General features: G+C 42.3%; 1 protein-coding gene across 7 annotated transcripts in view; it reads right to left on the reverse strand.

Annotated features, from left to right (window-relative positions):
* SFMBT2 (Scm like with four mbt domains 2) overlaps positions 1–15,025 on the reverse strand; it is a 279,053-nt gene that overhangs the window by 202,371 nt on the left and 61,657 nt on the right. For all 7 annotated transcript variants that reach the window (XM_068276048.1, XM_068276051.1, XM_068276049.1 and 4 more), the window contains exon 2: positions 892–1,043. In XM_068276048.1, coding sequence (XP_068132149.1) covers positions 892–997 — 106 coding nt within the window. In that variant the 5' untranslated portion in view covers positions 998–1,043. The remainder of the gene's footprint in view (positions 1–891; positions 1,044–15,025) is intronic.

A 15,025-nucleotide genomic window follows, 5' to 3' on the forward strand; every position in this document is an offset into this window, starting at 1 on the left:
GACATGAAAGAGGAAATAGCGGACAGGCAGTCGGGAACCCGTGTGAGGAGGGAGTTAAGGTCTGGGGCCAAGAGGTACAGTTGTGTATCGTCTGCATATAGGTGGTATTGGAAACCAAATGAGCTGATTAAGTTACCAATACCATGCATATAGATGGAGAAGAGGAGGGGACCGAGGACAGAGCCTTGAGGTACCCCTACAGACAGAGGATGTGAAGAGGAGGCCTGATCTGAATAAGAAACAGTGAAAGACCTTCCAGAGAGGTAGGAAGATATCCAGGAGAGAGAGAGATCCTTTATTCCTATAGATGAAAGGATCTGTAGGAGTAGGAGCTTTATATGACTTTATAATGCAGGACAATAGCGTTCCCACTGTAAACTTTGCCTCAATCACTAAGCTGCCACAGTCTGCTGTACACTTGTAGCTGATAGGAAGTTCAAGATGCAATTTCCTAACAGAAAGACAGCCAGTTCTTGCTATAAAAACACATCTTTAAATGTAGAAATGTAAAGTCCAGCGCGCAAAGTCCAGTGCGCATGAAACGTTGCATCGCGATGGCCCTATAACGTCACATTGGATGTGACTTTAACATTGCATGCATGCGACTTTAATGTCGCATGGGTGCGACGTTAAGGTCGCATCCAATGCAACGTTATAGGGCCATTAGATGCAACATTTTCATCGCACAGCGATGCAACGTTTTGTGCGCACCGGACTTTGCGTGCAATGCGTTTCGCACGCGTTTTAATGCGCGAACAGCTGGTTTAGGTGTGCTAACACTTAGCACCGTTTGCTGAATCGAGCCCCATGTGTGCTTTCAGAATGTTTCAACTTCAACCGCAGGATATTTATTAGTATAACGTATTAATCTTACAGTACAAACAGGCTTACCTGAGCCTATCAGTTCTCGGCTGCCATTGACTGGACTGTTTGATTTTTCCATTAGTAGATTTTTTTTATCCTTGTTCATTTGCACGGTTGGAGCCCTATTCTCCATTACTGGAATGTTTCTTCTTTCTAGTTCATTATAGTGCAAATTATTCCTAAAAGTAATTTAAAGAGAAGGGGCAGATTAGTTATCAGAAAGATTTTTTTTAATCCATAAGACAGAAAACATACCATGCATAAAGTGAGATTTCACATTTCTTAAGAGAAAACTTGTATCTTGTTTGTAAAATATTTCCGGTTTTGGATCACAGACAGAATTTATCAGTGGAACCTATAGGCACAGGTGTTCTAACACCCTAGACTGCCACAACTAATACTCATTGGGGTATGTTCACTAAGCTGCAGTGATTACACTCTACTCATCATGCAATAAGACTTTATACAAGTTAATCTGATGACCACAGTTTAGTGAATATACCCCCCAATTAACCATAGAATAGTTTTACATCAATTTCCGCCACGCAGTTTTCTGTACCATTTGATCATAAAAACTGCATCGAAATATTGCACATGCTGAACAAATTGTACCAATTATGGGCACTTTTATCAATCTCCAGGAAACCAAACTGATACTGACTGCTGATACTCAGATATATCTAAATAAACAAGCCAATGACAATATTATAATAAACCTGCTGTTAACTAACACTTTTCATACCACAGTCTGACGGAGAGCCACTCAGAAAGAAGGACAAAACTGACTGAGCTGTATGTGTTTTATAAAGCTGTATTTTACAGGAAACTCTCAGTATGTTAGTGTACACTTTGCAAGGGAACCATATCATTTGTTAGCTACCCTACATGAATTTCAGCAGCGTTCTAATGAATATTTACTGTTCCTTCAGTAGCTTAATAAAGTACAGATTGTACATCAAAAGCGCAATTGAACTCTATGTACTTTAGTCACACAATAGTGCTGTTTGTAAAGCATACATTTCTCCTCACAGCCTGACATCAAGAACAGATAGAGTGCTGCTGCTAGGAGCCCTTGTGTATTAACTCAGCAAGCGCCCCATCCATCACCTGAAACTGAACTCAGGGGTCCGCATGTAAACACAGTGTACAAGCAGGTATGCAGTTAAGTGGCATAACATAAGGAGTCATGAAAAGCACTTATTATTCTGACAAGAATACATCACTGCGTTACCGAGCGACGAATTGATGTAATGCTGAAGACATGTGCCGATGAAACGGCTATTACACGTAAATGCAAACTCATTCATTGTGAAGTGTGTGCTTGATTTTGTGCGCAGCCACTTTATTGGTGTCACTGCATGCTATTGTACTCCATTATGTGTCACTTTTGGCTGAATTGTTCCCTACAGTGCCCTTGAGTGGGTTTACTAGCAATAAATTTGTACAATGGGACCTGCAACTACTCATTACCGAGATTGTTGTAATTACTGATTTATGCCTAAAAATACAAATGTTGCCAAAGGCTAACAAATGAATTCTGAGTTTCCATTTAAAGAAGAAGTGAATTTCCAATACATAAATAACTCTCATATTTCCCCATTCATAAATAATGTTTATTTATCTTGCTGTTACCTGATCTGAGAAATCCTGGCTGCTACCCATTGCTGAGTGTGAAAGAATTTTTCTCACTTAGTTATAGTCTATTACCGCTGCATCAGGTCAGAGCAGGCCACCACTCTGCTATACATTTTCCTGTCAGTACCCAGACCATTGTTCAGATCTGATGAATATACTTCATAATCAGAGTTTCTCAACATTAATACAGTACGTATCACTCTATGAAACATAATCTTTGTGGAGTACTCCCTGTTGAGGGTAGGATTAGGATGTATAAGAACTGTGTTAGGCAGAATTACATAGGTTAAGTGTTATGCACGATGAGAAAGAGTGTAATACATTGTATATAATGTATGCATTCTGCTCTTCTCACTGTAAGATTTCCTGCACGTTATACTGCTTAGTGCAGTTTAGTGCATACAGTTTAGTGCATGCCCTATTAGTTCTGCCCATCAGAATCAAGCCTAATACTGTGGTGACACCAGGGGGGACCAACTCTGCACAGACATGTTGCTTTGCTATCGTTTACTAGTTGTTATGGGAAGGGGAAGAGTAGAAGAGTATCTTCAGTACACAACATGATGGAGCAGCTTACTGTGGGAGGCATAATAAGGCCCCTTTCACACTTGCGTTTTGGCAAGTAAACGAACCGGATCCTGATCTGATCCTGATCAGAACCGTACGGTTCCGATCCGGATCCGGTCCGTTTCCATCAGGCATGCATCAGGCTGCCATCCAGATCCGTGGGCAAAAAATAGCGAAATTTTAAGAAAAAAATGTTGGGGTCAGCAGAAGGTGCACCTGTAGAATCAGGTTCCTCTGCTGTAGGCCTAACCTCCACCTCCGACATTCTGCCAAACAGCTCCAGCACGTCTGTCACTGCTGCTCCACTCCAGACATGCTTGGCCCATGTGTCCCCATCCGAAATGGCCGCTTGGATACTCATAGGAAGTGGGGTAGAACGTCAGGTTTTTGTAGGCAGTGTGTTCTGTGCCTTCCGTTTCCCATTGGTTTCTGTGTTCCGGATGGTGCTGACACGCTAAGGTCCAGCTCCGGTCCAGGTGCGTGGGCCGGAGATCCGGACTAGTGTTGGGCGAACACCTGGATGTTCGGGTTCGCGAACGTTCGCCGAACATGGCTGCGATGTTCGGGTGTTCGCGCCGAACTCCGAACATAATGGAAGTCAATGGGGACCCGAACTTTCGTGCTTTGTAAAGCCTCCTTACATGCTACATACCCCAAATTTACAGGGTATGTGCACCTTGGGAGTGGGTACAAGAGGAAAAAAAATTAGCAAAAAGAGCTTATAGTTTTTGATAAAATCGATTTTAAAGTTTCAAAGGGAAAACTGTCTTTTAAATGCGGGAAATGTCTGTTTTCTTTGCACAGGTAGCATGCATTTTGCCGCCATGCAGTCATAAATGTAATAAAGATAAGAGGTTCCATAAACAGGGACCGGCAACGCTAACCCAGCAGCAGCACACGTGATGGAACAGGAGGAGGTGCAGGAGGAGAAAGCCACGCTTTGAGACACAACAACCCAGGCCTTGCATGAGGACAAGAAGCGTGCGGATAGCATGCATTTTGCCGCCATGCAGTCATAAATGTAATAAAGATAAGAGGTTCCATAAACAGGGACCGGCAACGCTAACCCAGCAGCAGCACACGTGATGGAACAGGAGGAGGCGCAGGAGGAGAAGGCCACGCTTTCAGACACAACAACCCAGGCCTTGCATGAGGACAAGAAGTGTGCGGATAGAATGCATTTTGCCGCCATGCAGTCATAAATGTAATAAAGATAAGAGGTTCCATAAACAGGGACCGGCAACGCTAACCCAGCAGCAGCACACGTGATGGAACAGGAGGAGGCGCAGGAGGAGAAGGCCACGCTTTGAGACACAACAACCCAGGCCTTGCATGAGGACAAGAAGCATGCGGATAGCATGCTTTTTACCGCCATGCAGTCATAAATGTAATACAGATAAGAGGTTCAATAAACAGGGACCGGAAACGCTAACCCATCACAGATGGTCATTGTTCATGTATCTTGGTTGGGGTCCAGGAGTGTTGCATAGTCGTTTCCAATCCAGGATTGATTCATTTTAATTTGAGTCAGACGGTCTGCATTTTCTGTGGAGAGGCGGATACGCCGATCTGTGACGATGCCTCCGGCAGCACTGAAACAGCGTTCCGACATAACGCTGGCTGCCGGGCAAGCCAGCACCTCTATTGCGTACATTGCCAGTTCGTGCCAGGTGTCTAGCTTCGATACCCAATAGTTGAAGGGTGCAGATGGATTGTTCAACACAGCTACGCCATCTGACATGTAGTCCTTGACCATCTTCTCCAGGCGATCGGTGTTGGAGGTGGATCTGCACGCTTGCTGTTCTGTGGGCTGCTGCATGGGTGTCAGAAAATTTTCCCACTCCAAGCACACTGCCAATACCATTCCCTTTTGGGCACTAGCTGCGGCTTGTGTTGTTTGCTGCCGTTCTGGTCGTCCTGGGTTTGCGGAAGTCAGTCTGTCGGCGTACAACTGGCTAGAGGAGGGGGAGGATGTCAATCTCCTCTCTAAAGTCTCCACAAGGGCCTGCTGGTATTCTTCCATTTTGACCTGTCTGACTCTTTCTTCAAGCAGTTTTGGAACATTGTGTTTGTACCGTGGATCCAGAAGGGTATAAACCCAGTAATTGGTGTTGTCCAGAATGCGCACAATGCGTGGGTCGCGTTCAATGCAGTCTAGAATGAATTGAGCCATGTGTGCCAGAGTCCTGCCAGAATCCTCTTGTGAGCGTTGTGATAGTTGTTGTGATGCATCATAGTCGTCACCTTCTTCCTGGTCTGCTTCTGCTGACCATTCGCGCTGAATTGTGGAAGTCCAACGTGCACCGCTCTGGCCCTCGTCAGTGGTGGCATGAAAGCACAATGCTATACAGTGGTGGGTGAGCGGTGTACTACTGTTCCCAGCAGAGACACAGAGTGGCAGTAAACACAATGCTATACAGTGGTGGCTGAGCGGTGTACTACTGTTCCCAGCAGCGACACAGAGCACAATGGTATACAGTGGTGGGTGAGTGGTGTACTACTGTTCCCAGCAGCGATACAGAGCACAATGCTATACAGTGGTGGGTGAGCGGTGTACTACTGTTCCCAGCAGAGACACAGAGTGGCAGTAAACACAATGCTATACAGTGGTGGCTGAGCGGTGTACTGCTGTTCCCAGCAGCGACACAGAGCACAATGCTATACAGTGGTGGGTGGGTGAGCGGTGTACTACTGTTCCCAGCAGCGACACAGAGCACAATGCTATACAGTGGTGGGTGAGCGGTGTACTACTGTTCCCAGCAGACACACAGAGTGGCAGTAAACACAATGCTATATAGTGTGGGTGAGCGGTGTACTACTGTTCCCAGCAGCGACACAGAGCACAATGCTATACAGGACGAGCGGTGTACTACTGTTCCCAGCAGAGAGACACAGAGTGGCAGTAAACACAATGCAATATAGTGTGGGTGAGCGGTGTACTACTATTCCCAGCAGCGACACAATGACCGGGGGACCCTGGCTAGCCTGGCTGGAGAGAGAACTACCCTGCCTGCCTACCCAAAGCTAAACCCACAGACAAATGGCGGAGAAATGACGTGGATCGGGTATTTATTTACCCGAACCACGTGACCCGTTCGGCCAATCAGAGCGCGTTCGGGTCCGAACCACGTGACCCGTTCGGCCAATCACAGTGCTAGCTGAACGTTCGGGTAACGTTCGGCCATGCGCTCTTAGTTTGGCCATATGGCCGAACAGTTTGGCCGAACACCATCAGGTGTTCGGCCGAACTCGAACATCACCCGAACAGGGTGATGTTCTGCAGAACCCGAACAGTGGCGAACACTGTTCGCCCAACACTAATCCGGACCCAAAAAATAGCGCATGTTGGAAAAGTGTCTGGAGTCCGGATAAGATCCGGCTCCGGTACGTACGGAACGGACGCGTGTGAACGTCCGCATAGACTTTACATTGCTATGCGGAACGTACGTTCCGTTTGTACAGTATGCGGTCCGGATCAGATCCGGAAAATCCGGATAGCGAACGCTAATGTGAACCGGGCCTAAGAGAACAGGTGGCAAAAATTAACCAAATAATTTATAAAGTAATATTGCAAAAAATAACCAATTTTAACACATAAATGTGCTCAAATAATGGTTTACCCTTTCTTTTGATGATGCCAGAGGGGTGACATTGGTTGGTCGATTTATCATTGATAAAGATCACGGTGCTAGAAGAGGGAGATTGGCAGGAGAAAGCCCTGAGGACATATTATTACTGGCTACCTACATTTAGGCTCACATGTGGATTTTGAAACTGATTGACAATGTGATAGGAGGGATAAGTACTTTGGAGTGGCGCTCAAGGATTTAACTATTTTTGGGGATATGAACTGCGTTTTTGGTGTATAGTTTCCTTGCAGCGACTGCATTTTTAAAATATTTTTCTTCTTTCCAGTGACTGTTGACTTTTGGGTGTTATTATATCAATTTCATGGACTTTAACCAACATAATCATAATTACATCACTATACTGTAATGTTGCATTCACTAAATAATTGCTGTTCGTTAATTTACAGCATGCGATAATTACCGAATGCTTAGTAGTATTCAGCCTTTTTCTTTAATTGTCGGCAGTTGTTCGTTAAAAGATCGCTAGTGTTCGGTAATGATGGGGTAAGAGTAAATATCGACACTAGCGATCTTTTAGTAAATACAAGCAGTTTTCAAAATGCATTGTGGGTAAGGAAGGTGCATTGTGGGCAATTTAAAGAGAACTTGAACTGAAAATGAAAAGTAAAAATGAACATAAACACGTCATCAAAAAAAATGGCCATTACCCCATAACAGCTTCCTGGTCAGCACACTGTTAAACTGTAATATTGCCCACTTGAGCCATAGGAAAACATGGACATTACCTTGCACATTCAGTTGTTACTGACAGCAGCTGATATTTAACTGGCAGCAACTGGTATATTTAAGTTCTGACAATCTTGTCAGAACTGGAAAGGATCACTGTAAGAAGATAATGGTGAGTTTCTGAGAGGAACTGATGGTGAGGTAAGGATGTAATATTCAATTGCAGCTACATCATGCGTTTATTTAAAAATACATTTCTCAGTTCAGTTTTCTGTTAAATACACCGACAGCAGAAACATAAACAACAACAGGGCAGTGCAGTCGATATTGCACTCGGAATTTACCGCCCTGACACGCCCCCTTTCTGCTTCTTGAATACTAGTTTCGGAAAATTTACTGCACAATTACCGCACTATTGCCGCCAGAACACCGATGTTGACATGCTGTGTCATTCATGAATACTAACTTTCGCTACATGCTTGCGCTAAATTGCGGGTAAGTGTTTGGTAACTATATTATTCGGTAAGCGTTTGGCAACTCTTCATGAATCAAGGCCTATGTAAGTAGATGCCCAAAAAATTGCTTGAGTACACTTTTTTTTGTTTAGTTTGATGTGCATATCAAAAGAACTTTGAACAGATCTTAAATGCGGAGTTTAAAGTGACCATGTAGTGAGAGGGATATGGATGCTGCCATATTTATTTCCTTTTAAACAATGCCAATTAGGACAATTAACCTTTCTGGTTTCAGTAGTATGTGAATACTACATGCAACTGACACAAGCATGTAATTAGTGTTATTCACTGGGAACCTCTTTGGGATCTAAGGCCTCTTTTCCACAGACAGTTGAACTGTGTGCTCAGTAAGCAGTTACCAGGTGTCAGTGAGCAGTTGCCAGGCAACATCAAGCAGTTGTGAGAGTTTGAGAGACATTTTACTGCTTATCAACTGTCCATGGAAAAGGAGCCTTATCCGATGTGCCCATAATTTAGTGTTAAACCAGAAGCCAGTATGCATTAATATTTAACCACTTGACCACTACAGGTGGTGTTTCCTTTATGGATCAGGGCAGTGTTCACATTTCAGCCCTCCTCCCTTTAATTCGCTATTAACTTAGTCATTACCTATCACACCGTAATTATCTAGATCTTGTTTTCTTCATCACCAATTAGGCTTTTTTCAGATGGTATTTTTCCCTAAGAATTATTTTATTCTATATGCGTCTTTACGAGAATAAAAAGAAAAAAAATTGAAAGAATCATTATTTCTCAGTTTTCAGCCATTATAGTTTTAAAATAAAATGTGCTACTGTGGATAAAACAAAAAAAAATATTTGCCAATTTGCCCTGGCTATTGCATTTAAATTATGTCCATAGTGCAATGTACGGTGACAATATTTTATTTGGAAATAGAGGTGTATTTTTTTTTCAGTTTTACAAGTTTACACTTTAACACAAATTACAAGCCCTTATTTGCAAAAATAACAGTAATATGCCCTCATGACATACATATTAAAAAAGTTGAGTCCCTAAGGTAATCATGTATTTTTTTAAAAATAGCACTTTGTCAATGACCACCGGCATCTCACTGATGCTGATGATCATTGATCGCAGGCAGTTTGATCGGTGAATGGGAACGGATCAGTGTGGGCAGCGACGAGATATTTTTTGTCCGTTCTCTACTAATGGTAAAACTGACAGTGAATGGCTCTTATGTTATATATAGGAGCTGTTCACACTTGTCACTCTGAAATAGATCCATGGGATCCGTTGCAGTAAGCAAGCCCCTCTTCTGTGCAGTCCAGGCCAAGCAGATGCATACCTCCATAGCCCTTGGTGGTAACGCATCTGTCCTGGGCTCCAGCAAGACCACAGCAGACCATCGGAGCAGACACTACACTGTGAGCTCCCGCTGGCCGCACGTGATCTGGCAGCAGGTGGGAGCCAAGTCTTAGAGTTTAACCTTCACAAATTAGATTAACCTTAACAGTAGAGTTTAACAAAAATGAAAAAAAATTAACTGGCAGGACCATTAGACTCTGGGTAGAGTACATACAGTGCCACCACAAATACTCATATTAGGCAGTATTACTCAACCACCAACCTTATATTTACCTTCACGTGGACAAACACTCTTCTGTCTTATCATATCAATTCTGTTAAGATAAGGCAAATTGTTTATTCAGTTGAAGGTAATTATGCAGACTTGATTATTTTTCCATCATGCTTCAACACAATTTATCAGCGTGCTCCCGTGGCTCAACAATGACATATAGCTTTAAAATAAGCATTGCAGCCATAGAATGTTAAAATATATTACACAAGTATGAGTTCACTTTGTTATGTAAGAAAGTAACAGAAGCACTCTAATCCCCATATCCAGGCACACATTTTATGCTGGCTTACATTTCAGTTGTGATCTCCAAGATGACAAGTTAAGTATAGCTTTTTTACCTATACATATATTAAAACCCATTCCACGCTGTGGATCTGGAGGATGACTGCTTATGATGTTACTGACTTCCATCTTCCCCACCGTCCACACCCATAGCAAGTTACACCACCCCCACTGCTCACACCTCCTCTCCTCTGTCTGTGCTGCACTGGAGCAGTGGCTGGATAGTGTACTGATTGAAGAAACCACCGTGGACATAGGTGACCAATTTGAATCCTGCCTGGAACCAGTCACCTATTCTTTGGCTAAAACTTCCCAATGCTCCTGGGAGGCCTGTTGTGTGTGCATTTAGTGGCTACAGTTCTCTAAAACAAAAAACTTTATTTATAGCAGGCATTAACAAACACACAGAGACATCTGAACATAAACTTCGTTCCCCACATATCTATGATACACATATGCAAACGAGTTTTAAAAAGGTATCAGGAAACAAAGTGGCCGCTGCTGAGAGAAGAACGATGTCCAGAGTTCACAAACAGATAAATTATATATGCTCAGCGCAGAGTCCAAAAACAAAAGACGAGTCTTCAACAAAGCATAAAAGCAGGTAAATCTCCACCACAATAAATATTGGGTTCACGGCACAGCTCTGCAATCATGGATACCCAAAAAAGGAAAGAGGCTTATCAGCTGGTGACAACCCACATTATAAGGTTGTATCAACGCTTTGGTAGGGCATCAGGAAGCAACAGTCTGTCCAGGATCCACCAATTCAGCAATGATTCCTCTCACGAATGGATATCAGTAAACATCATAAAAAACAAACAAACGGCCACTCTAAGTGTAAACCATTTAATATAGAGTTTTCATAGTAAAAACAGCATAAAAATAGCATAAAAACAAAACTTACATACGGGGCCCATGCAATGGGAACCCCGAGAAAGTTGCACGCGTGTATGGGTCAGCAATAAAGGACAGTATGAAGGTGCCGCCTGTCTCCTTCCCGACCGGTTTCGCAAACTAGCGTCATCAGGGGATTCGCTGACGCTAGTTTGCGAAACCGGTTGGGAAGGAGACAGGCGGCACCTTCATACTGTCCTTTACTGCTGACCCATACACGCGTGCAACTTTCTCGGGGTTCCGATTGCATAGGCACCGTATGTAAGTTTTGTTTTTATGCTATTTTTAAGCTGTTTTTACTATGAAAACTCTATATTAAATGGTTTACACTTAGAGTTGCCGTTTGTTTGTTTTTTATGATGTTTACTGATATCCATTCGTGAGAGGAATCATTGCTGAATTGGTGGATCCTGGACAGACTGTTGCTTCCTGATGTCCTACCAAAGCGTTGATACAACCTTATAATGTGGGTTGTCACCAGCTGGTAAGCCTCTTTCCTTTTTTGGGTATCCATGATTGCAGAGCTGTGCGGTGAACCCAATATTTATTGTGGTGGAGATTTACCTGCTTTTATCCTTTGTTGAAGACTTGTCTTTTGTTTTTGGACTCTGCGCTGAGCATATATAATTTACCTTTTTAAAACTCATTCCAAGCCTATAGAGTTAAAGGCTAAAAAGGATTAAGATGAAATGGGGCCCTAGGCAAGACAGCACTTTTTGCCCTGTGCTGATTCTCACTTGGCTTTTTTAGTTAGCTTTGGTGGGATCTAGCATCCACTAGTCCCCTAGATAGACTCTCTCTAGGCCACTACCTATTCGGTAAGGAGTCCTTGGGCATAACTTCCTAATGTTCCAGTGTGGCCTACTGTCTGCTTTTAGTGGCTGCAGCTCTCAAGTGCTTTGAGTCAGGCAGGAGAAAAGTGCTGTATGTGTGTTATCATTTCATTAATGCTTTCTTTAATAATTACCACCACCTCTCCTTTGGTATACAGTTACTGTTGTATACAATATCTATGCTCAGTCCTACGATTACTATTTTCACACTTGTCCAAGCCTATACTAAGCTCTCCCACTGCAAACTATCCTACAACTTGTGCAATGTCCATAAATATGCTAGTTTTATATTAATTGTGATTGAATGGGCAAGTTGGGAAACACTGCTGAGCAGCCTGTGGAGGAGGGAGTCTTGTTGCAGGACAATAATCTACCAACAGTGGTTGCTGTTAGTTCTCTAGTCCAGCAGATCATGAATGATGTCATCACCAGAGGCATGGGACACATGTACAGATTTAGCTTTTCAACTGAGCCATGATTCATCATCGCAGCCAACTTCAACCTGGTGTCTGCACATAGCTTGCATTTAGTGCGTTAAATGTGATACAATGAACAGTATACTGTACTTCCAATTATCTGTGGTCATTCAAGGAAACTAAAAGCTGCAACTTTCCAAAATGTGTCAGATCCACCAACCGATAAGTATTTCATGTTAGACCAGCTACATTTCTGACCATACCGTATATGTTATTATTAACATGAGTATATAAAATTGGTATTGCTGAACCACAGCCAACTCTGCTGATTTAGTCACTGAAGCCACCGTATTAACTGATCTAAAACTACAATCAGTACGCATTAGTCCCATGAGGGACAGCCGTTTTAGTCTCTAATCAAAACAGCATATGTAACTTGTTAAATTGTATGCATTGCACTACTTTAGCAGAACAATTAATGCAATGTAGCAAACGTGTGTACTGCTAGCTGGCTCTGGCAGGGCTGCCAATATCAATAAAGGCTGTGTTGACTTAGCAGCCTGAGAATAGGTCCTGTGAGAAGCCTGGAGAAAACTTGGCAACTGCATATTCTACTCTGTATTATGAAATAGTCACACTGCTTTTTATATTTCACTCAAGTAACAAGGTTCATGAGTACCCTTCACATCACAGCAACGTTCCATTCAATGCTTCTTTTTGCCAGCTAACCTTTGCAGCGAGCCGGGTTTGTCTACATTAAACTGATGTTAAGTTATTCAATCATCCAGCACTTCAGAGGGAGATTATCAGGGAGCAGACAATTCTGTGGTATAAAATAAACATATTTGCCTAAATTGGTGTCCTTGGCAGTAAATCTAAACGGTTAATCTCTGTGCAAGTTCGCAGTGTTAGTTCTTGAAATTTACAGTGCGTGTTTACTTGGCCCAGTCAATTCACAAAACCAAACTACATGAATATTAATGATTTGTTTTGCCAAAAATGATCCATCTGGTGCAATCCACACAAAGAACGCTTTTTAACTTGCGAGGATGTTTCTGTCACCCTGTCAGTTTTTCATTTACGTTGTATATTTTTGATAATTAGATAAGGATTTAGGTCCCATTTACAGTATGTCTGCAATCCTGCATTTTCACAGACTCCCTGCAGACTTCAAGTGGTCAGGTTAAAGACCGCAATGATTTTAATGGGCCCCTTCATGTTCATTTATTTATTTTTCTGTTTATTGTGTTACATTACAGAAAACCCCAGCTTCAAATATTTTTCTGGACACTGGGGCAGAACTAGACACAATTCATGGCAAAGGTACCACGGAGGAGTGTGCTTTGTGTTCATTTTAGGAAAGCGTACATTAAGTTTCTGTCAGGAATATCCTTTTCCACGCCATCTTAGATTCCGGTTATGAAGAGTAAGATTGTGGGAGAGGGCAGCATACCAGGCAGCATTTCTTAAAATAAAACCTCACCCTGGATATTTAGTTTATTTTTATGTGGATGACATATTTATTAGCAAAAAAAAAAACCCAAAAAAACAAAGAAACAAAACAGAATAGCGAACACACTTACAAAAACCATCATCTCAAAGAACCCACTGCTTGTTCTCGCCGACCGACCTCATAAAAACTCCACTTCTACAGGAAGAAGCTTCACCCAGTTGTCAGCAAAACTGTAAGCTCCAGTCTTCCAAGACAAAAATTGCATTGCCAAGTAGATATCGGTGGACCGAAATACGTGACAACGGAGGACCAAAAGCATAAACCAAGGACTTGCAACATACCTATTAAAATGGCTACACTAAGGGTGTATACACACATCCAATTTTTATTGACCAGTGATTGGCCAATTTTACCACTTCCATTTAGTATGAGAGCTCACTTTCAAAACCTGTTAGTTGCATTAAAAATCTGTTGGCCATCATACTACATGGAAGAGGTAAAATTGGCAAATCGTTGGCAAATAAAATTGGATGTGTGCTTACAGCTTTATGCTCTGGCATATTGTGAGTCCTGCCTTGGCAAAGGGCATATTCATTTAACCTGTACACATTTCAAATTACTTGGAATAAATAAGTAAAATATTACTCCAGGCAAAAATAAAAATAGATTTATCTGGGCCAAATCCAGATGAGAATCAGAGCTACATGGGTGTATACTGCAAATGTGTGTGCGCCTGATTTTACATATTGCTATTAAGTCAGCATTTTGACAATGGTCCTGGAGTGGAGCTGCCACTACAATTTTTATCACTTGGTATAGAAAGAGAATGTTCTAATTTCGAGAGACGTCTTCTGCTACGGATCCTGAATTTAGCTTTACTAGCTTCATGAATTGCCAAATGTCTAATAGGGATACTTAAATCAATGCATACAATGCTTACATAATGTGAGTTGTGCTAATGTGGACAACACATACTATGTTGTTTGCATAAATAACAGTAAAATGGCAGAGCACACTCTGTTCACAACAATTACCAACATTAAGTGAATCAGCCTTTATGTGTCTTTTAAAAACCAGGACCTGAATGTTAAAATCAGTTATTTCAATGCCTGGGATAAAGACTTAACTGTAGCCTTCAAGTCACTGGATTGGGGAAAAAAAGTACATGTACATAAAGACTCCCACAACTCTTCTGTACATGTAACAAGTTTCTTCTGAACGCTTTGCAGCCACTCTCAAGTTGGCTCCTTTGTACATATATGGTAAATTGGGCTGGCCCAAAACTAAAAAAAAGTGGCTTGATAGTATACTTGTTAAGGGCTCTGCCTCTGACACAGGAGGCCTGGGTTCAAATCTAAGCTCTTCCTGTTCATTAAGCCAGCACCTGTTCAGTAAGGAGTCCTCAAATTGGGTGATCAACCAGGCCGCAAAATTGATAAATGTATGGCCACCTTTACTCTGTATTTGATCAATGCTGCTAGATCTCTGCTTCCTAGACATTGGAAACCTATGACTCTCCCAACCCTAAAGGAATGGCTCCTGAGAATATTGTATATGCTTATGAAACAGAGGAGCTTGTAAGATGATCAGTATGTATCAATCAACGGAAATGTGGCCACTTAGGCCTCTTTTACACTAAATGCTGAA

This window comes from Hyperolius riggenbachi, chromosome 3 (genome assembly GCF_040937935.1).
Source record: "Hyperolius riggenbachi isolate aHypRig1 chromosome 3, aHypRig1.pri, whole genome shotgun sequence".
In the NCBI taxonomy this organism is placed as follows: Eukaryota; Metazoa; Chordata; class Amphibia; order Anura; family Hyperoliidae; genus Hyperolius; species Hyperolius riggenbachi.